The sequence below is a fragment of the Phialemonium atrogriseum genome (assembly GCF_030411735.1).
Source record: "Phialemonium atrogriseum strain 8032-3 unplaced genomic scaffold QBC33scaffold_8, whole genome shotgun sequence".
NCBI lineage: Eukaryota > Fungi > Ascomycota > Sordariomycetes > Cephalothecales > Cephalothecaceae > Phialemonium > Phialemonium atrogriseum.
In genome coordinates this window covers 315-20,247 of record NW_026848145.1, presented here as the reverse complement: position 1 = coordinate 20,247, position 19,933 = coordinate 315, and the positions used below count along the sequence as shown (strand labels likewise).

The following is a 19,933-nucleotide window of genomic DNA, read 5'->3' as shown; positions in this document are numbered from 1 at the left end:
GCCCGGCCCCCCCCCCCCCCCCCGCGCCCCCCCCCCCCCCCCCCCCCCCCCCCCCGCCCCCCCCCCCCCCCCGGCGTGAAAGAAGAAAAGGGGGGACCATGCGAATCATACACAGCATGATCCCCGACACGCCCGTCCAACAACCATCACAAAATAAAACTCCAATCCCCGCCCTCCAACCGAAGAAAACCGCCAAGGAGAGACGATTGTCATATTTAGACGCGTGGTCCATTTGGCGGGTAAATCAAGGTGTGCGCTCTCTCTCTCTCTCTCTGTGCAATTTAGCTAGCGTTTTCGATGCTGGTCGAAAAATCGCGTCTCAGTTCCTGTCTCACGCCATGATCCCGCGCCACGATGCAGCCTGCCAATGCTATGCAATTCCTTAAAGGAGATTCCGAAGAAATGGTGGATTTGCTGTATCCCGAGGGGCGGGTTGTTTGTGTGTATACACGTCTATCCGATTAATGCTCCACCAGGAAATTTAGCGATGCCAGTTTTCCCTCCTGTATTGTTGTGTTATATTTGGTGTTGATGGGCGGTAAGAGAGAGGGTTTATGGGGATTAAAGGGCTCATACGACGACGCTCCTATGACGCCGAGCCGATTGGTGAGTTCCGCACAGGCCTGATTCGAGTGGATATGTTGGTGATTTTCGTCGGGGTCCCAAGCGCAAAAAGAGGGCCTCAGGCCCGGCTGACTTGGCTGGTAGAAGTGCGGCTCCGCTCGTCCTCCTCAAGGACGTCGCTAAGGCGGGTGGGGTGGTGGTGGCGCGGCATCGTCTCCCACCCGGGGGCAGCGTAGCCCTGGCCCGAGTACTCGGGCGGGCCGGAATACGTGCCGACCCATTGCGAGCTCGACGGTGGGTAGTTGGATGCTTTCGGCGAGGGGTGGCCTTCGTCATACTCCTCTGCGCCCGGGTCAGAATCGCTCGGTGCTCCGGGCTGCGAAACCGGGCTGTGGAAGGGGATCTTGTCGCCGTGGATGTCGCGGACGAAGTGGCCATTCGAATCGATCATGTACTCACCTTCGCTATAGCCGGCCTCGGAGCCGCCGCCGTAGCTGCCGCCTCCAGGAGCTGTCGTCTCGGGTTGTTGGTAATAGGTGGCTGCGCTTGTCCCCGGGGCTGAAGAAGAGGCTGTCTGGGTAGGCGAGTCGTGCGAGTATTCGGGCCGCCCAACTTGTGCCTGGGCATACTCGGACTGTCCGCCCTGGGTATGGGATCCAGGATCTCGGGTGCTGGCCTGGCGGCTCGGCACCCCTTGGGTCATGGGCACGACCTGGACACCGCCAACGATGGTTGGGAGACCCTGTTGCAGGGATTGCGTACGCTCTCGCTCCTCCTGTTCCCGGCGGCCGAGTTCCTCCCAAGCCCGGCGTGCTTCGTCCTTGGATATCCCCAGCTCTTTGCGCATCTCCGAAACGAGCTGTTGTGTCTTCGAGTTGACACGTTCGTGCTCCACAGCATCACGGATCGCATCTGCTCGGCCTCTCCGCTCCTCGTCCAACAGCGACTGTAGCTGGCCATTGACCTCCTGGTTCCGCTCAAGCTGAGCGCGCGTCTCGAAAAACCAACGCTGGAACTTGCGTTCGGAGCTTGCCCGCAGGCGCTGCAGCTCAACCACTGCGTGGAACAAGTTGGCGCCGGCGGCTGACAGATCCGAAACCTGCCGGGAGAGTTGCGAAGAGACGGGGTTCCGGTCGATCTCCTCGGTGTTTTCTTGTAGCTTTCGGATCCAGAAGCTTGTCATGCCTTCCCAGTGGGCTGAAAGCGCCTCCCATCGCTCAAAAGCATGGGGGAAGGAATTCCTGGGCCTTGTTGCTGCTGCCGCAGCTGAAGCCTCGCCGGGTTGGATATTGCTACCAGATGGCACACCAGCAGCAGTTGGGGCGGCTCCGAAGGCTGGCGCGGTCTGGGAAGTGGGAACCCGGGTTGGTCTAAGAGGTTGTTGGGTTTGTGTGCTGGTTGGTTGGGTTCTTGAAGGGCCTGCCAGGCCACTTGCCTGGGCTTCTTGAGCCCGCTGTTGTCTCCGCTGGGTTGCGGGATCCATGGCTATGTCGCCGCCGCCGCCGCCGCCGCCACCACCACCTCCACTAACACCCCCAATGCCAGCACCAGCAGCGGGGCGGTTGCGCTCCGCTGCTCTCTGCCTTTGCTCTTCCAACAAGCGAGCCTCCTCCTCTGCGCGATTTCTCTCCATCTGCTCCCGTTCTGCCCTCTGCCGTGCCTCGCGCTCGGCCCGTTCCCGCATGATCATTCTAGGTCCGCGGATGCCTTGCGACGGAGATCCGGTCTGCGCGACAGGTGCTGTAGGGCGGGAAGCGGATGTGCCATTGCCGTTGGATGTGGCGGGGCCACCGCCACCGCCGAGGAGTTCTGCCATGGAGGCGTTCTCCTCAAGCAGATCAGGGCTGAAAGAATGAGGTTGTCTCAGTGCTTCCTCGAGGGCCCAGAGGATGGCACTGTGGGTGCCTTTGGAGATGCGAACGAATGGGTGAGGATCAGGCCTGTTCGGGTCTGGGGCACGAGCTTGGCCTGGGATGTCCGAATGGGGAAAGCTGGAGGCGTCGTCAAGGTCGTCACTTAGGGCTTGGGAGAGTTGACGTCGGGGCTGGCGGTGCTCCTGCGGTTCCTGTCGTGGAGGGCTGCCAGCAACTGCAAAGCGAGGCTTAGGGCTGATGCCAACGGAGGCTGCCTCGACGTGGACCTGGCGCTGGGAGTGTTTGCTCGATTCAAGGCCAGGAGTACCGTGGAATCGCGGGGTTCGGCGGAGAGATCGGTTGGAGGACGGGGTAGAAGGACTATGTCTGAGTTTGGGAGAGTCGCTCTTGTGTTGGAGAGGAGGTACCCGCTGCTGGCGCTGACGGGGAGGTGTCAGTGGGTCGTAACGGTCGTAACGGTCGTGAGCTGGAGCGGGTGAGTTTGGTTGCTTCAACACGGCGACGGGGCCTTGGCCACCCGAAGAGGCGGGTAGAGTAGACAAGGCGAAATATCACCACCCGGGTGGTGAGGGTATCGTGTCTTGGGTAGAGGTGAGAAATTCTAGGTGGTTCCGGTTAGAAGTCATCCAACCGACTTATGCAAATACTGTGGGTGTGGTGTTTTGAATTAAATCTGGGGAGCAGACACCACCATCTGGGGTTGATGGGCGGGCCGTTGATGGGTATGTAGGTAGATAGGTAGTATGGGTGTGTGGATGTGGATGTGGGTGTGAATCAGAAGTACCACTCACCTCAAACACCCTTGAAAAAAAGAATTGGAAGGCTACAGAGAAAGACAGAAGAATATTGTGAGGAATGGAAGTGTCTGGGAAGTGGGTAATGTGCGATTGCTGCGGTCGGTCGGTTCCCGGCTCGCACAAGTTCGAGATGGGAGAAATTGTGATGGCTGGGAAATGGAGGGGGCTGGTAGTGATGATATGCCACCAATGTCGGGTGTCGATTGAGGTCAGGCTGGGTCAGCAGTCAAGTTGGAAACCCTTGAAATAGCTGTCGCAAGACCCGTCTTCATGTGAAAGTGTGAGAATGCTGGATTTTGTTGGTCACCTCGATTATCACCAGAGAAGGGTGGGCAGTCGATGCCCAAGACAAGACACCTTTCGTGTGTCTCTCCTACACCCTACACCCAACATCCACCATCCGCCTCACCGCCGCTGCAGCAGCAGCGCAACAGGGCAATTGATGTTGGGAATTGGAGAAAGTGGGCAGTCTGAGTCGTGGTGATTCCTTGGTTTCTTCTGCAACCATAATCATATGCCAATGGCTTCAACTGTACTGGATGTTGTCGGTCTTGTTGATATTCTTGCTCTCGTCGCGATCGTTGCTTTGCGCAAGGCCGCGCAGAGGTGCAAAGGGTCGCAGTTTTGGTTTCGCACCATGCTCCCACACTACAAAAATCCCTGAGCTGGCGGCATCAAGCGGTGACACTTCTTCAAGGCCTGGACGCCAATTCGACTTTTTTTCTGCGATGGTTGATGATTCAATGCACAGCAAGGGGAGGGATCATTTGGCAGGGACGGCTGGTCGCAGGGCACTCTTTAAGGGCGGGTCTGCCGGCTTACACCCCGGACAAGGGCGTTTGCTGGTTCAATTTCTTCGACCTGGAACACTCATCCATGCACCGATCATTGAACCAAACCAAATTCTTGGAAGATGTTGTCCATCAGACGTCATAAAGCACCCTAGGCAACAATCCGTACATAATTACAGATCAACCCTATAGCCAACCTAACTTACCTACCCAAGGTACAGCATGGAGTGGTTGTCAGCCACTGCCCCCATAAGGTATCTAAGCCTATCTGTGATGGCTCAGGCGTCAACTTTCAAGCCATCTCACACACAAGGGTAAGAGAGAAAATGAACTCGAGGCCCGAGGACTGCCTGATGCAGCGAGCCTGGGGCAGGAAGGAAGATGAGAGAGATTGAGAGAGGGCAGAAAATTGAGGAGGCTGGGGGTCGGTGGTGCGTTGGCAGTACATGAAAGTGACGGAGCATCTGCCGACCCAAGGAGACCTCTGCTCCAATGGCTGATCAGCCTCAGGAACCAAGCGATCCCGATAGGATGGATCGGACAGGGCCTCCACCCCTTCTTCCCGAACCCTGGTTCCCAGTCAAATCAAGGGAAAAGCACCCAGCGCCAGCTGATGAGAAAATATGGCAGCTGTCGATTCGAGAAGTGCCTGGCCGGCGCTGTTGTTTTGTTGACGCGCGGGTGAAGAGCCACCCAAGAGACTGAGGCAACAATCCCGTGATGAAAATTAGATGCACATACCTAACTGTTCTCGCCTCTGTTCAGGATTGGGACCGAGTGCTCCAGGAACTACCTGAGCTGGGGGGCGTGTTTGTGTGGCTAGCCACGCTTCACCAGGTTCGCTCCCAGAGAGCCGTTTCATATGTCAGGCAGGACCCAGCTCTGTTCTTGGTCTCCAAAAATGGCGAGCCTCAAATCAGTGATGCCCGTGCTTATCATCCATCAATATCCGTGACCGGGCCGTGCGGACGGTTCTAGGCCATGCACTATCTCCCTCCCGTCTGCTCTACATAGAACTTCCCACTCCACGCAAACCCAGCCAGAGGCCAGAACAGACGAGGTGCTGCGGAGAGTTACCCCTCTGCCTCCCTGCATTTGCGACATCTCCCGCTCGTTTGCTCTCTGTCTCTCATCGTACTATTGAGGATGTAAGAATATCGGAGTCGTGATTGGAACACGCTTTCGACGAACCCCGAGACAAGTTCAGCTGTGCCGCAGCCGCATCTCTCGTCCTGGTCAAAATTATAACGGAGAGATCGTACGGTATTAGCCTTCCTCACGCTCCAGGAGAGGGAGAAGGGGTCCCTTCTCTGAGATCTACGTTGAGTGTTGAGTCCAACGTGCCGATATATCGGCGATACGGAGAATATACCTGCTTACTGCGTATTCAGTCTCAGCCACTCCTCCCTTCGAGTTAACTGGCCGAACACGGTATACTTCGTATGCCTTGAACCACTAGTTTACGCTCTAGGCGCCTCTCCTTGATAGTGGCGCTCATGCAGTGGCTATCTTCGAACCATCTAGCAATAGGCCTGCCTCCAGACCTTTGGAATTTTCCCTCGTCGTTGGGCCAGGGTGAAGTTATCCTGAGCCTCCGAGATACTCGCTCGGGTCGGATGTACAGCACCCTACTCCCTTCTGAGGCCGGGAAGGAGTCTCTCCAAGACACGTCCGGGCCCAGCGCGGGGTTGGCAGGCAAATATTCAACCCCCAGGCCAAAGTTGTATGTTTCAGCCACATCTGGATACTGCCGGATGCCGGCCGATGATAATAAATGATAACGATCACATATCCTTATTAATGAGAAGGAGAAGGAGAATCCTGACCCAGGCAAGGCATGAGTCGCGAGTGCGTGGGATGGATGTGCTGGGTTTAACAAAACGGTGTTGGGCATGCCCCAGAATTTTGAAGTGGGGACGCGGGATGCCCTGGTTGGTTTCTTTGCTATTGTTATCAAACCGGTGTTGGCTGTTGTTTGTTTGTTTGCTTGTGTGGTTTTCTCGCCACCTCCCCCCCTAAAGCTAAGTACCTTGGCATACCAGTGAGATGCGCACCGTGGTGCCTTTCTCGCAACCGACAGTGTCGAGAGCTGGTTCGATTCCATCCTCTCTCGTGTTCTGACTCAAAAGTCTCCCAATCGAGCGATAGGGGGGAGAGGATGGTACCATCCGGAAAGTACGGAAGACTGAATACTGCGGGGTGCAAACATACGAAGTGCTTTTGTTGTTTTCTTTTTGCCCAGATGGCGGGGTCGGCTAGAGTCTAGCATAGACCTAGGCCCGCCCAACAAGTTTTTGTTTTGCGCGCGACGAGCAAACGCATACCTCTCTCTCATTTTTGCTCCCCGCGTAAAGAATGATGGGACCAGATATGTGGGGTGCCTCAGCTACTACGGTGCACACTACGGAATACACACTGGAATACACACTTATCAGTCGGTTGTGGGTTTCGTTTGGTTGGGATTCGGAGCGGCTACGATCGCGATCCCGATTCCTCCCTTTTCCAGGTTTCCCGTTTCCCCCAGCATCTATCCGCCACCTGGTTTTGCTATCACGGGAGATCGACGACGCCGGGACGCACAGGCGAAACAGCGCTAAACAGCCGGTTCACCTGCGGTGCCAACCTCAGCTGCATCCCTATTCAGTATTCAAGGTGGCTGTGGGTTCTGTCTCGGCCTTCGGTGGCATTGATCAGAGGGAGGTTGTCACGTCATGATCTTTTTCTCCTCTCGGCCTGTCCTTGCAGCACACTGACCCGTCCATAAACCTGAAAATGCGATGTATCTCATGCTTCTTGCTGTTGCGTGCGCTTTTACGCACACACACACACACACACACACACACACATACAAGTCGCTCTCTCCTCACGTTCCTCAGCCCTTGCCTCGCTCGAACAGGGCCCCGCCAACTTGATCCAACCAACGGCAACCTCTCCTTTACTAGTGTAAAGCATTTCGCACACGAAGGTGTGCTGGCTCTACTGCACAGTATGCAGAGCCGTTTCTCCTCGTGCATTTCCAATTCGGTGCTCGCACAGGAGCCACAGGTCACGTCCTGTCCTGTCCTGTCTCGGCTTGCTCTTCCACCTGCTTCTATGCTTTCAACCTTCCTGCGCCGTCAGTTATCACGTACGCCTGGGCTGGCTTTGGGGGGCGCTGATCGTCTGGAATAACAAATGTGACAGCCGGTTCCTGTGAAAAAAAAAAAAACAAAGGCTTGGACGGAGGCGCTGCCGTGCATACCTTCCTGCATTCCAGCACCCGAGACGTCGGTCCCCCCTCGATCCATCCAGGCCTCTCCCTCCCAAGGCTTTCTCTGTCCATATACATACGTAATCCCTCCTGGTATGTAGCCCTTGGCTTCCTGGCCAAGATGGTCGAGCCCAAGATCGAGCCTCGGGGCATTCCTCGCCCTTTTGGCTATCCCTTGTGTTGTTGATGCTCCGCCCCACGACCCAACGCGCCCCTCCCTCTCGCGCTAAAAAGCCATCCGTATACCAAACAAGTCCCGCCTGAGCATATATCCCACCTCGGAATCTCCTAATCTCCCAATTTCCCCTGTTGAGTCGCGAAACCTCCCTCCTCGTTCCTCAAAGACGACACACGAGTAGCTTGGTGTGATACCACCTCTATGCTGGCTCTAGTGAGCTACTTCGGTTGGCGAGATGGAGCAGCAATCTAAACTGGCCGATCTCCGGCTCGTGTCAAAATACTTCCCTGTATCCAACTACTCCTATCCACGACCCCATACTCCAAGCTATCCACGAGAAGAGATGAGGGACAGGGTCTCGCTGGGGTCGGACTCCTCGGTTCCCGGCATGGTGGACGACCACGGCTCCGATGTGTCGGCGGAGGATGAATATCAGTACCACGCCACGGCTGCCGAGCTCTGGGATTCCTTTTGGAAGGCGAGGCCCCAAGAACGATTATCACGGATGAGGAGCTATCCCGCCCTCATCAAGTTGCCGTCTGTCCGGCAGAAGCAGCAACCGCAGGTCCATAACCAGCAGCAACCGCAGGAGCAGCAGCGGCGCACGGGCTGGCACCGACCTCAGATGACAGCGGGTAATAAAGCCCTCTCACAGGACGGACTGCCCTGGCCACTTCCAACCGCTGAAGAGGAGCAGCGATCGCGAACACCGGTGCCCAGAACAGCAAAAGGCTCGTGGACTCTCTTTCCTCGTGCGGCGGCGGACTCCGTCGGCCATGCCATAGCCCCTCGGACTTCTTCCTTTCTCCATCCCGGGACACCAACAACCCCTACCCAGGTCCCGCCAACGTCCAGACTACCGGTCCGCGGCCGCGCGAGCAGGCCGAATCTGGCATCACCGTCGGGATCTATCGCGTCACCACCCCTATCTGCACCCGTCTCACCCCCCCTATTCCTCTCCTCCCCGCCGCCTCCCGATCCAGCGGCCCAGGCCGAGCCTCCGAAGCCACGCCTGTCGATGAGCCGGCGATCGCTCGCCAACCTGCGCAAGCTAGCGAGGACCACCAGCGCCACCACCACCACCACCACCACTCCCACTGTCACCACTGCGCACAACGTGCAGTCTCAACAGCAGCAATATCACGCGCATGCCGCTGCCCACACCCAATTCCAAGCTCAATATCAATCCCAACCCAGGACACAAGCACGACCACCGACGCCCCACCGACCTCCACCCCCCCTCCCAGCCCAGAGGCCCTCGCCACCACCACAACCCGCGTCACCACTCCTCCTCGCATCACACCCACCATCACCCGCGCCACCGCCATCCCCCGCACCACCACCCACCCCCTTACTCCCCCCGGCCCCCGTCGTCTCCGTCTTCGAGTACGACTCGGACTCGGACACCAACAACCCGCACGACGACGACGACGACGACGACGACGCGGACGACAGCGACGGGCCCCGGTCGTCCCGCAGCCTGGCCAGGCGGATCGTGCGCGGGCTCGCCGGCCACGGCAAGCGCAGCAGCGGCGGTGGTGGCGGGGGTGGTGGCAAGCGGAGTACCGGCGGAAACGGGAGCGGGAGGGGTGGGACGCCTCTACCGCTGCTGCAGCAGCAGCAAGCACAGCAACAACAACAGCACGTCCAGCTGATATCACCGCCTTTCCTCCATCACCACCACCACCACCAGCAGATACCCGGCGTCGTCGACGACCGGCGCCCGCGCAGCGCGTCCGAGTGGGAGGAGGGGGGGCCCGGCGGAAATAGCAGGGACAGGGAGAAAGAAAGGGAGTGGCCGAGGGTGAGGCGGCAGCGGAGCGAGGTGTTTGGGCGGATGCTGGGCCGGAGGAGTCGGTGATCCATCCGGCCTGCCGCGTGGAGGGTTTGGGTGTATTCACGGGATGATGATGATGTCAGTACTTGCTTTTTGCCTCGATTTATATTTCATTTGTTTTTATGTCTACGGGGTTGGGTGGTTCGGTTATCCCTATCTATGGCTTGGGATTTGGGGGGGAGGGGAATGGCGCGTATGGAAGAGGGCTTCTTCTTCTTTTCTTTTGCCTGTTTCTTGTTACGATCTTTACCTTTTTTTTCTTGTTTCTTTTTCTATTTTTCTTCCCTCGCCACACAGATGTCATACGATAGGTTCGGTTCCTAAGGGGTCAAGGACGGTGACAAAAAGGGGGGGGCCGGCAAAATGGGTGGGGTCAGGACTTGGAGGCGCAAGGGGGATGGGATGGCTTTTAGATGTGAGACATGACACATGCAACGCTGATAACGAGTCATTGTGTGTACATGTAATTCTACAATACCCCGACGATCATTAAATGGAATTTCCGACCTTCTCTACTTCGTACCTATCCCGGATCGCCAATCATAGTTTCCACACAACGGTCTACCCGGCTCCTGCCGATGCGACATTCCCAACAGGAGTTGTTGGGATGCAACAAAAAAAAAAGAAAGAAGACAAAAATCACACCCTCGCGCAGTCTATGTAAAAACACAAATCATGCTATCATTAGCACCGGGACCCATGAAAGTCGTCATGTTGCCATGAATCATGTCGATGAACTATGTCGAAGAATCGTAAAGGTCGGTTTTCCGTAAACTCGTAAAAGCAGCGCAGCATCTCCCCATGACCAGTCTCAGCCCGAAAATCCGCCAAATTCTTGAAAACCCCGAGATTCCAAAAGCCAGTACCCAACTCCGTCGCTATGCTCCGTAAATGCTGCCCCCAACCCAAAAAAAAAAAAAAAAAAAAAAAAAAAAAAAAAAAAAAAAAAAGCAACAAAAACGTATCACCAGAAGTGATCATCCTCCCCCGTCACTAGATGAGGGAAGGGGGCGACCCATCAATCGACCACTACTCACGCCATATTCCGGCCGCCGCGTCGGATCTGGCTCTTTCGGATCGGACGCTTCTCCGTGAACCGCCTAGCCCTTCTCACGCCAGGCATACCGTCCGCCGACGCGGGACCAACGCCAAATATCCAGCGAGGCTGCGTCTCCGGAGTGCCGTGAAGGAGGCCCATCTTCAGTAGCATATCCTCCTTGGTGCGGCACTGTTTGAACGCCAGGTCGGTGAGCAGATCCTCGTTTGCGAGGAAGCTGATGATCTCGGCCAGGCACGTGACGGCGTGCGGGAGGCGGAATGCCTTCCGGCCAGGGAACATGCCGACCAGCGCGAGGAAATAGAGCACCAGGAGGGCCAGTATGATGGCGAAAGCGGGCATGTTCGGGTACATCCGCACCTCGCCGCCCGGCCGGGTGAGTGCCATGAACATGCCGCCGCCTAATACCGGCAGGAGGAGGAACAGTGTCGATAGCAGGCTTGTCACAGCAACGCGCCAATGCCCATTCTTGGCTGCGTGGATTGTGCTCTGGATGGGTAGGCAAGCCGCGTAATCTGCTAGAAGCGATTCCTCGGCTCGAGCGCCCCGGGTTCCGGAAAGAGCTGCCCATGGTTGATGGACGCGAATGGAAAGGTCCACGGCCTGGAAGAGAAGCCACAGGATCAATCCCACGAGCGACGGAAGGAAGCTATAGAGGAAGTCCGCCGCCGAGAATGCTCCTTGCCCAGGGGCGGCTAGCAGCCAAGGGAGGAACCCGGTAGAGATGTGCGTCGAGGGTAAGAAGGACACAACAAAGAGCGCCAGAAGGAGGATAAATGCTGTGACCACCAAATAGAGTAGCTGGTTGTTGCGCATACACCATGGCAAGTAGCGGTAGCGGATGTGGTGTTGGGATCCCGCAGCCTCCACATCACGATCGCCCAAGGTAAAATCTCCATCTTTCTCGATCTTCACGCCGTGCTTCGCCTGAATATCTGGAAAGGGCAGGGAGTTTTCGTGGTCCATCGAATTACCAAGCGCATACCAGAAACCCGAGCGGCCATCCTTCCAAGCCCAATAACCGAGTCTATCACTGCGCCGGCGTCGCAATGCGAAGCGCAGTCGATCTCTCGTCCCTGTTCGCTGGGTGCCCTGGTAGTCGACTGCCGTATTGGTCTCTGAAACCATCGTGATGATATCCGCAAGGGATCTGGGGTCCCATAAGAGGCCAGTATTCCTGACTCCGAGCCAGAACGAGGCGGCGATGACGGTGGCCACAAGTAGTGCCACGTATAGGGCCACAAGCGTCCAGGCAACTCCTTGGACTGCCGCCCATGTCCAGACCCCATCGACTAGAATGACGGTGAACAGCGAACTCTGCAGCGGTAGAGTGATATTGATCAACCAAGTGACGAGGATGGGGACCCAGATTTTCCTGGTGCCGATAAGCCGGGGCCAGAGGAACGACTTGGGATAAAGGTCCTGGAAGAGGGCACCGTCGCGAATCTGGGCCTGGTTCGATGCCAGCCGCAAGAAAGGGACGATGCGAAACATGGACGTGGCGATGCATTGGGCATAAATGAGTATGAATGCCGCTAGGAGCTGGGGCAGCATCCGGAAGACGAAATATTGGCTGCCATAAATCGAACCAGTAAATGGTACGAGGCCGGGGTTGAGTTGGGAATGTACGGCGCAATACATCAAGGCCGCCAGCATCGCTAAGCAGGAGACCATCAATATGGTAAACGACGCCGGCCTCAAGATCCAAGGAAGGAAATGTAGGGGTGGGTATCCGCTAGCCTTTTCCTGGCTGATGCTGTCAGCCATGGCGTCTCTGTTCATGGGTCTCCATTCGTGAGGTTGGATCGTCTTGGGTTTCGGTCTTGGTGCCCAGGAACTTGGGACTGGGGAGCCTTGCAACCCGAGAGGTTCTCCTGAGAACGGCCATTCAAAGGGGTCCGGTTGTTCGGGAGCTCGGTCATCGTGACGGTAAACCGGAGTAGGCAGAATCGGCGGTTGCATTGGAAGGGGAGCGTACTGCCGTTGCTCCTGCACTCGTGGAGGGTGATAATATCCCATGTCTCGGCTGAGAAGGACAGGAGGGATGGGAGTGGCGGCATTGCTGCTTGAGCTATCGTTGCCAGAATAGCCTGTGTCCCTGTCCCGAGTGAGGGCCTCGATGGCGTAGTGAATATAGGGCGAGTCGTCCACACCAGGAGTCACTACGCCGGCCTCCCTTACGAGCTCATCGCGGAACCCCGTCAGCATGTCAGCGTTCATCTGACCTTCCATATCCGCCTCTCTCTCCATGGTGCCGAACGGAATATTCTGAGCCCGAAAGCGTTGATATGTGCTCTCACGAGGGACGGAGGGCGGTATTAATGTAGGTGGGAAGAGGCGGTCTGGCCCGTAGAACTCTGGAGTTGAATCAGACGGAGATGGTGGAGTCGGGGCCCATGGGATGACAGTTGGCTGCGGAGATGGTGATGCGGGACGGGACGAAGCATAGTCTAAGTTGGGATCGCGCAGAATAGCGTCGGAATGGTTCGACGGTGAACTTGGACTGGCAGGATATTGTGGATTCGCACCTAAAAAGCGGCCATGAGCAAGTCTAATCTAGGCAGTGTCTGGTGGTGGCTTGGAGAAATAGATCTGCAGACATACGATGTTGTTCCACATAGTCGAAGTTCAAGTTGTGGAAGTTCATACTTGAAGCTGCAATTGGCGCTGCAGGTCGCCTCCACTTGGACTGGTTGACCAATTGCTAGTACAGTATGCAAATGCAGAAGCAAAGGAGAGATGCATGAGAGGAGGCTAAAAGATTGAGGAGAGAAAATCTCAAATATGGTTGGAAGGGCCTTGTCGTCGATTTTTTTCGAAGAGGCTGGCAGTGAAAGCGCAAGGTTGGGCGACCAGCCACCCAAACCACACAAATGCAAAACGCACCACCACGGAAAACCCACGAGGGTGTTCAGGCACGAAAATGAAAAGCTGAGACATACCTAAACCCAAGCAATCAATCCCTAGCAGCCTGAGTTGTGCGATGGCGCAGCATTGCCACGCACTGAACTTGCGAACAATGGAGGCTGGCCATGATCGCAAGTTGGGCAGCTTCAAGAGTCGTGAAGGCAGTCGTGGGGTGTGGCAATTGGAAGGCTGGAGCTCCGATTCACATTACCCCACTGCCCCACTTGCATGCAGATGGATCAGCGCTGGGGTACGTATGTACCTAGGTACCGCTTCGGACGTGCTTCTGTTCCAGGTTGCTGGATACAAGGTGCGGGTACATCCGTGCACCTGGGCCACCCCATAGTTATCATGCTTTCAGAAAAGGCAGTCTGTTTATCCATTTCTAATTCTACGCATCTGTATTCGTAGATACAATCATCTTATGCATCCAGTTTAAGCTGATCCAGCATCTTGTCTATCTTGTTCAGAAGGATCTGATAGTTGATAGCGTCCGAGGCAAACTCGTCTTCCGCCAACTCGCCATCCAGCGTCCTCATGGTTCCTTGCCCTTGCGTAGGCGCAGGCGCGGATCCCTGCTCGTTCGATGTTGCCTCGCCGTTTGACTGGCCGTTTGCCACTGCGGCCCCTTCGCTGGCGAGAAGCTCACTCGCAAGTGCGGCATTGATCTCGCCGCTGTCGTCTAGCAGATCATCGAGACCGGCATCTTCAAATCGCAGACGGAACCGCTCAGAGAGGTAGTATCGAATGTCATCCAGAAGCTCAATCGTGTCGGTCTCTTGCCGTGCCTTGAGTTTGGATGCGCTCTCTTGGATAAGATCGGAGAACTCGGCCTCGTCGATGTAATCCTCAAGCCGATAAGCCAAGTATCTGGCCGCAAAATCCTCCAGTCGCTGTACTTTGAGATCCCACGCAGCGTGGATGACATCGTACACGTTGATCGGCTCCATCTCGGCGTCCTTCGGCTCCACGCCTCCGCTGTTGTGGGTCCTGTCCACCAAGGCAGTGGTGTTGCCGCTTCCGAGAGTACTGATGGCGAGAGCGGCCTTGGCCTTGAGCTTATCCAGCAAAAGCATGTCAGACGTGTAGAGCAGATCTAGCGCCAGCTCTAAGGGGCAGTCCGACTTTTCCGTGTAAAGGAATGCGAGGACAATCTCGAGCACTTCGGGAAGACAATCCACCTGGATGACGTGGAGGTATTCGGAACCCTTTGCCTCCTTAAACTCGCTCGAAAACATGGTCTCGAAATATGGGCTCCTGATGAGGAAGGCTTTGTGGACAGGGTATAGAACCGATCTTCTCAGCCTCCGAGGACCATCTTGCGGAGGCGTCGTCGCTGCCGGGCCAATCGGGATCCCATTCAGGTGCGAGAGAGCATCTGTCTCTTCCTCGGCTCCTTCGAACTCATCCGCTCGGAGTATGCAATCAGCAAACATTGCGTTGTCATGAGGCCACTTGACCTCGCCCACCCTACGGGTTTCGACCACCATTTTGTGCTTCAAGACACTATCCCGGAACGAAGTTTCCAGTTGCTGCTGAGCCCGGGAGACCTCGTCCTGATAGCGCTGGCGCACCAGTCGACGGTCATTCCCCGACAGGACTGCCTCCCAGAGCTTTTCCACTTCGAGTTGTTTGCAGAGCTTGTCGATCCCCTTGAACACTTCCTCTTCAGAAGTTGAACTATCGGGCCCCACAACATCTCTGGGAAGCTCTCCCAGGTAGATGTACCGCAAGACAAAGTGAAATGCTTCAACTGGAATGGCTGGGGATAACCTCCAAGTTGCAGTCTCCGGAGCCTCGGCAAGCTTCCTTCTGAAATACGGCGTCCTCGATGAAAGGAGAAACCGGTGCAGCTGAAAGGACTGGGAGCCCGCAATGAGCTCGATGTCTGAAGTCTTGGGTGTCTCGCGTGTGAGTAGCGAGGTGATATGCGAGGCCCATGGCTGCAGGGGATCCGTGGACTTTGAATAGTCGTAAGACACCAGCAGATTCCGTATCTTATCATTCAGTGCATTCTGATCAAGAGACAAGTCAGTCTTAAGATGGCCCTGGGATTTACCCTTCGTCCGGTGAGACACTTATCTCAGCCGTCCGCATCATAGCTCGAGGCCCGGGAGGGATCTCGTTGGCATACATATACCGTCCTTTCGCCAACCCAAGTACCTCGATCTGCCAAGGCCCCTGTGGAGTATCGTCAACCCATGCTCAGCAACTCTGAAGACCCAAGGGGAACATACCCGACTCTAACAGTAACTGGACCAACTCATAGTGACCGCAGAGACTGGCCTAGTACCGAGATGTCAGTCAGTCAGAACGGGGACGTGGCAAAAATACTTTTTATCCACTTACAATAACCAAGGGGGTGTAATCGAACTGGTCTTTACTGTTGATATTGATTCCAGAAGATATCAGTTCCTGGCACCGCTTAAGGTCGCCTCGACGGCAAGCCTGCAGGAACTCCTCAAACTCGGCACTAAGATCGAGGGGGTTCTCGTCCCGAAGTATCCCGCTTCGAATCAGTTGGTTCTCCTCCTTGATTTTGGCTTCCAACTGGTCTTTTCGAAGGATTGACATGGCCAATCAATTTGACATGTGTCGCCTGTTCTTTTCCCGGAGACATCGGATTTTTCTTGCTAAGCAGATCCAAAGGGGCGACAAGCTTCAGGGTAATTATGGGAGTCTTCATAGTACTTCCGAATGGGCAAAAGCACGGGCCATGCCATGCATTTTGGCACGTCATGCCTGCCCCGCCACCGTCATGGGCAAGTATCTTATCGATAATGCGATAAGGAAAGATCAAACGCACAGCCACCACCAGCCTCAATGCAAGGGTTCGTGCCGCATACCCCTGTGCAAAACAGCAGGCGTTGCCATGGCACCCAGTAGTGTTGACTCTCCCTCTGATTTTCTGCAACCTTGACCGGAGCAACAAAGCTACGACCTCCTAAGGATCGCCCAACAACGACAAATACTAACAATAGCAGGGAAACTACACCCACTTGACACCTCGTTCGCTTATGGACCTGGTGAACTCCAACACACAGAGGCTCTCCTATTCCTAGCTCAAGATGTCGGAAGGTGACAACAAGTACGAAGTGCTTGAAAAGATCGGTATAGCAACCCCAAAGCAACGAACTCAATCCACTTTTACTGACTGAAAGCCAAAGGCCATGGCTCCTTCGGAGTCATCCGAAAGGTCCGGAGGAAGGCAGATGGCATGGTCCTCTGCCGGAAGGAAATCAGCTACCTCAAGATGTCCCAGAAGGAGCGCGAACAGCTCCACGCAGAGTTCCAGATCCTGTCGACCCTCCGCCACCCCAATATTGTTGGCTACTACCACCGAGAACACCTCAAGGCATCCCAGGACCTCCACCTATACATGGAATATTGTGGCAATGGAGACCTGGGCCGAGTGATCCGGGACTTGGCACACAAGAATCAATATGCAGAGGAGGCCTTTATTTGGAGCATATTCTCCCAGCTTCTCACCGCTCTATACCGATGCCACTATGGGGTAGACCCCCCGGAGGTCGGGAAGACTTCCCTTGGCCTGGGAGTTACGGCCAAGCCCAAACCACCGGCGGGTGGGATGACCATTTTGCATCGCGACCTCAAGCCAGAGAACGGTACGTCGGGGTATTGCTGTTCAACACCATTTGCCCGCCACTAACGGATGTATAGTGTTCCTGGGAGAGGATAACTCGGTGAAACTGGGGGATTTCGGCCTCGCCAAGATGATCCAATCGCACGATTTTGCTTCAACTTACGTTGGCACCCCGTTCTACATGTCCCCCGAAATCTGCGCCGCCGAGAAGTACACATTGAAGTCAGACATCTGGTCACTTGGCTGTATCATCTACGAGCTGTGCTCTAGAGAGCCTCCATTCAACGCCAAGTCCCATTTCCAGCTGGTGCAGAAGATCAAGGAAGGCAGAGTCTCTCCGCTGCCGCCGATGTACTCGCCCGAACTCATGGCAGTCATCAAGGACTGCTTGCGAGTCAATCCCGACAGGCGACCGGACACGGCAACGTTACTGAACTTGCCTGTTGTGCGACTCATGCGGAAAGAGAAGGAGGTTGCCGACTTCAACAACATTCTGAAAGCGAAGGAAGAGGCAATGAACAAAAGGATGCGGGAACTCGAGCAGAAGATCTCTTCGATTGATGCCGACAAGGTCTACATGCGCCAAGAGATTGATTCCTCGCTGCGACGGGAATGGGAAGTCAAGGCACGACTCGAGATCGATCGCTTGGTTAACCAGGAGGTCGAACAGCTCCAAAAGAAGTTCGAGCACGAGGTACAATCCCGTGTCGAGGCAGAATTGCTGAATCGGAAGAAGGCCATGGCTTTCCCAGAGGATGAGCCGCCAGAGTTGTCTTCCTCGCTGTCCAAATCAGACTACCCATATTCTTCAGTCGGTGGCGGCAGTGCCGATGGAGACTTCCCCTCGACCACCGATATCACCGAACTATCTGTGGATTCCCCCGATACTTCATCTCACGGCCTGAAGAAGAGTGCTAGGACGCCCTTTACCAGGGCGCAGACCATGTTCTCCGCTGCGCCAGCCGCGGGAACGCCCATGGACATCGAGATGGCGTCGCCGTCGCCCATCACGATTGCGTCTCTGTCCCTCTCTCCCCGCCGAAACGCAGCCACCAAGGTCCCCGCAACCAACCCGTGCAACATCTTCACGGAGAACCAGGCAGCTGGCGGCGGCGACCCCCGCTGGGAAGTGACCCGAGATCTAGCCGGCCTTGGCTCGGACTCGGAATGGGACGACGACATCCCGATCCCGTCCCCGACCCGGATGATCAAATCCAGCAAGAACCCCTTCACCAGCAAGCAGCGGCCGACCCTCCACGCCCAGAAGTCGGTGCCCATCCACCGCCTCCAGTCGAAGCAGACCATCCTCGGCCCCCAGTCCAAGACGATGGGGAACCTCCCAACCGTGGTCTCGAATCCAGACCTCCTGTCCGCCGGCCGCGCTGCGGCCGCCAACGCCAACGGCGCACTGCGGTGCAACAGCCCGAACAGGCGTCTCAGCAAGATCCCGTCCAGCACAAACCTCATCGGCGCCGCCGCCACCGCCGCCAACAGCAACGGCAACAACGGATCCGGATCCGGATCCGGCGGCAGCGAGGGGCCTACACAGAAGCGCAAGACCTCCCTCACCAAGAAGGACGACGCAGACCCGGCCCCCCCGCAGCAGCAGCCGCCGGCTCCGGCTCCGGCTGCTCTGAACAAGGTGTCGGGCAAGAGCAACAACATCAAGGGCCGCACGCTGGTCGAGCTCCAGCAGGCGCGAGCGGGCGGGCGCCCCGTCAGCGTCGTCGGCATGGCGGGCGAGAACGTCAACGCCAACTTCAACAACATCAACGTCAGCCCCAAGCGGGCGTTCCGAGAGCACGCCGCCGGCGCCAACCGCGGAGCCGGCGCCATGGAGCCGGCCGCCGTGTGGGACCCCGAGAGGGACGAGATGCCCAGCCCGTTCCTGGTCCGCCGCAAGGCTGTTACTCGGTTCTAAAAGGCCGGCCTGCAAACAGCATGTCGGCCCGGTTTCAAAGGGGGGGTGGGTGGGAAGAGGGGGATCCCCTTTCCCCCTCTCCTCTTCTCTTAACCCGAATCCTTTCCTTTTATGGAGATTGCATTATGAGTGGTGGCGTGTGTTGGTGATACCTACTATGCATATGCGGTTCATTCACTTGATCCTGTTTTTCTTCCCTTTGTTCATTGTGGAGTTAAGGGCCGAATTAGGGCAGGAGGGCGGGGAGCTGAGTACGAGGGGCTTTACGATGATAATCTTGGTCCATCCTGGCGGAGAGATAAGAGGGGATCAGGCAAAGAGGCAGGCCAGCTCCGACCTGCTTGCTCTCGCCCGCCCCCCCCCCCCTGTCTTTCCTTCTGCCATGGGATGGACCAACTGTCCTTCTGGACAGGCACAGACGAAGGGATGGGGGCTCCGCCTGGGGCAACTTACTGATGATGGATGGTGGTTGGCAAATCGGAGGCGTTTGTGGTCTCGGATGGTGTGATCAGGTTGCTTATCGTTCTTCAGTTTCGTTCCTTGGGCTTTGCGCATGTGTCTTTTTCGGCGTTGGTCTTGGTCTTCCAAACGCGTATTCTGTCCCGCCTCTGTTGGAATACACCGGTCTTGTACAACCTCATCTAGACCTCAGATGTAAAACCTGCCAGGCTTGTTGGTGGGGGGGAAATCCAAAAAAAAAAAGCAGACGTGTGAGTAGCCCGCTTCTTTCATCCATTATTGCATGTCTACCTATACTACGTAATGCCCATGACGCTGTACGCAGTATGGCTTCCCAACAAGAGGAATCCTCGCCCACCCTCAGCCGATATCCGTGACTTTTAATCCCGCATTCCGGATCCAGGTTTCTAGATTGTACCCTGGAGGTAGCTGGCCAGATCTCAAACCCGAGCCCCAGCTCCTCTCTCGATCGCAAGGATGGAAGTCCCCGTCCCGGGGGCGCCCAATCACAAGGCCTCCTTCCCGAGCCCCTCCTTCCCCCTATGGCAGGATTTGGCGACCGGATCTTGTTTTTTTGTCGATTCTTGTCCCACCCGAGATTCTGGCATCACCGATCTTCGTTGCTTCTTCCCCCCATTAGCGTGTTTGCCTGCCTTCTTGGCCTCGTGGCGAACTCACAGGCGGCGGGGTGACG

At 56.3% G+C, this 19,933-nt stretch overlaps 8 protein-coding genes across 8 annotated transcripts; 4 read left to right on the top strand and 4 right to left on the bottom strand.

Annotated features, from left to right (window-relative positions):
- Positions 1–682: 682 nt before the first annotated feature.
- On the bottom strand, positions 683–2,902 carry QBC33DRAFT_448516 (uncharacterized protein; the record flags this gene model as incomplete). The annotated part of the gene is made up of 1 exon (XM_060424473.1): positions 683–2,902. A coding segment is annotated over one exon (2,220 nt), but the record flags the coding sequence as incomplete, so codon positions are not given.
- Positions 2,903–3,630: 728 nt separating this feature from the next.
- QBC33DRAFT_354581 (uncharacterized protein) lies at positions 3,631–4,580 on the top strand. Its single transcript, XM_060423864.1, has 2 exons — positions 3,631–4,340; positions 4,537–4,580. The coding sequence occupies exon 1, from the start codon at positions 3,775–3,777 to the stop codon at positions 4,216–4,218; it is 444 nt and encodes a 147-aa protein (XP_060284876.1). The 5' UTR covers positions 3,631–3,774; the 3' UTR covers positions 4,219–4,340; positions 4,537–4,580.
- Positions 4,581–5,146: 566 nt separating this feature from the next.
- QBC33DRAFT_354666 (uncharacterized protein) lies at positions 5,147–6,423 on the bottom strand. Its single transcript, XM_060423865.1, has 3 exons — positions 5,464–6,423; positions 5,218–5,405; positions 5,147–5,163 (listed from the first exon to the last, which is right to left on the bottom strand). The coding sequence occupies exons 1-2, from the start codon at positions 6,128–6,130 to the stop codon at positions 5,344–5,346; spliced, it is 729 nt and encodes a 242-aa protein (XP_060284875.1). The 5' UTR covers positions 6,131–6,423; the 3' UTR covers positions 5,147–5,163; positions 5,218–5,343.
- A 1,266-nt stretch (positions 6,424–7,689) lies between these two features.
- On the top strand, positions 7,690–9,224 carry QBC33DRAFT_513611 (uncharacterized protein; the record flags this gene model as incomplete). Its single annotated transcript, XM_060425991.1, has 2 exons — positions 7,690–9,043; positions 9,151–9,224. 2 exons carry the CDS (start codon positions 7,690–7,692, stop codon positions 9,222–9,224), a joined length of 1,428 nt encoding a protein of 475 aa, XP_060284874.1.
- Positions 9,225–10,188: 964 nt separating this feature from the next.
- On the bottom strand, positions 10,189–13,401 carry QBC33DRAFT_533274 (uncharacterized protein). The gene is made up of 2 exons (XM_060427453.1): positions 12,953–13,401; positions 10,189–12,876 (listed from the first exon to the last, which is right to left on the bottom strand). Exons 1-2 carry the CDS (start codon positions 12,993–12,995, stop codon positions 10,325–10,327), a joined length of 2,595 nt encoding a protein of 864 aa, XP_060284873.1. The 5' UTR covers positions 12,996–13,401; the 3' UTR covers positions 10,189–10,324.
- A 209-nt stretch (positions 13,402–13,610) lies between these two features.
- Positions 13,611–16,063, bottom strand: QBC33DRAFT_533271 (BTB/POZ domain-containing protein). The gene is made up of 4 exons (XM_060427452.1): positions 15,605–16,063; positions 15,493–15,541; positions 15,390–15,436; positions 13,611–15,270 (listed from the first exon to the last, which is right to left on the bottom strand). The coding sequence occupies exons 1-4, from the start codon at positions 15,827–15,829 to the stop codon at positions 13,678–13,680; spliced, it is 1,914 nt and encodes a 637-aa protein (XP_060284872.1). The 5' UTR covers positions 15,830–16,063; the 3' UTR covers positions 13,611–13,677.
- A 98-nt stretch (positions 16,064–16,161) lies between these two features.
- Positions 16,162–18,815, top strand: QBC33DRAFT_354432 (uncharacterized protein). Its single transcript, XM_060423863.1, has 3 exons — positions 16,162–16,366; positions 16,423–16,881; positions 16,937–18,815. Exons 1-3 carry the CDS (start codon positions 16,324–16,326, stop codon positions 18,778–18,780), a joined length of 2,346 nt encoding a protein of 781 aa, XP_060284871.1. The 5' UTR covers positions 16,162–16,323; the 3' UTR covers positions 18,781–18,815.
- On the top strand, positions 18,789–19,551 carry QBC33DRAFT_533265 (uncharacterized protein). Its single transcript, XM_060427451.1, has one exon. It carries the CDS (start codon positions 18,938–18,940, stop codon positions 19,286–19,288), a length of 351 nt encoding a protein of 116 aa, XP_060284870.1. The 5' UTR covers positions 18,789–18,937; the 3' UTR covers positions 19,289–19,551.
- The last annotated feature ends 382 nt before the right edge of the window (positions 19,552–19,933 follow it).

Bases quoted from the DNA above. Each gene is read 5' to 3' on its own strand.
- QBC33DRAFT_533265 (XM_060427451.1), top strand. From the start codon at position 18,938: ATGCATATGCGGTTCATTCACTTGATCCTGTTTTTCTTCCCTTTGTTC.
- QBC33DRAFT_533274 (XM_060427453.1), bottom strand. From the start codon at position 12,995: ATGAACTTCCACAACTTGAACTTCGACTATGTGGAACAACATC. The intron at 12,877-12,952 runs GTATGTCTGCAG...GCCGCTTTTTAG, and splicing joins CGACTATGTGGAACAACATC to GTGCGAATCCACAATATCCT.
- QBC33DRAFT_354432 (XM_060423863.1), top strand. From the start codon at position 16,324: ATGTCGGAAGGTGACAACAAGTACGAAGTGCTTGAAAAGATCG. The intron at 16,367-16,422 runs GTATAGCAACCC...TGAAAGCCAAAG, and splicing joins CGAAGTGCTTGAAAAGATCG to GCCATGGCTCCTTCGGAGTC. The intron at 16,882-16,936 runs GTACGTCGGGGT...ACGGATGTATAG, and splicing joins CGACCTCAAGCCAGAGAACG to TGTTCCTGGGAGAGGATAAC.
- QBC33DRAFT_354666 (XM_060423865.1), bottom strand. From the start codon at position 6,130: ATGGAATCGAACCAGCTCTCGACACTGTCGGTTGCGAGAAAGGCACCA. The intron at 5,406-5,463 runs GTATACCGTGTT...CTGAATACGCAG, and splicing joins AGTGGTTCAAGGCATACGAA to TAAGCAGGTATATTCTCCGT.
- QBC33DRAFT_533271 (XM_060427452.1), bottom strand. From the start codon at position 15,829: ATGTCAATCCTTCGAAAAGACCAGTTGGAAGCCAAAATCAAGGAGGAG. The intron at 15,542-15,604 runs GTAAGTGGATAA...TCTCGGTACTAG, and splicing joins ATTACACCCCCTTGGTTATT to GCCAGTCTCTGCGGTCACTA. The intron at 15,271-15,389 runs GTATGCCAACGA...TCTCTTGATCAG, and splicing joins TTGGCGAAAGGACGGTATAT to AATGCACTGAATGATAAGAT.
- QBC33DRAFT_354581 (XM_060423864.1), top strand. From the start codon at position 3,775: ATGTTGTCGGTCTTGTTGATATTCTTGCTCTCGTCGCGATCGTTGCTT.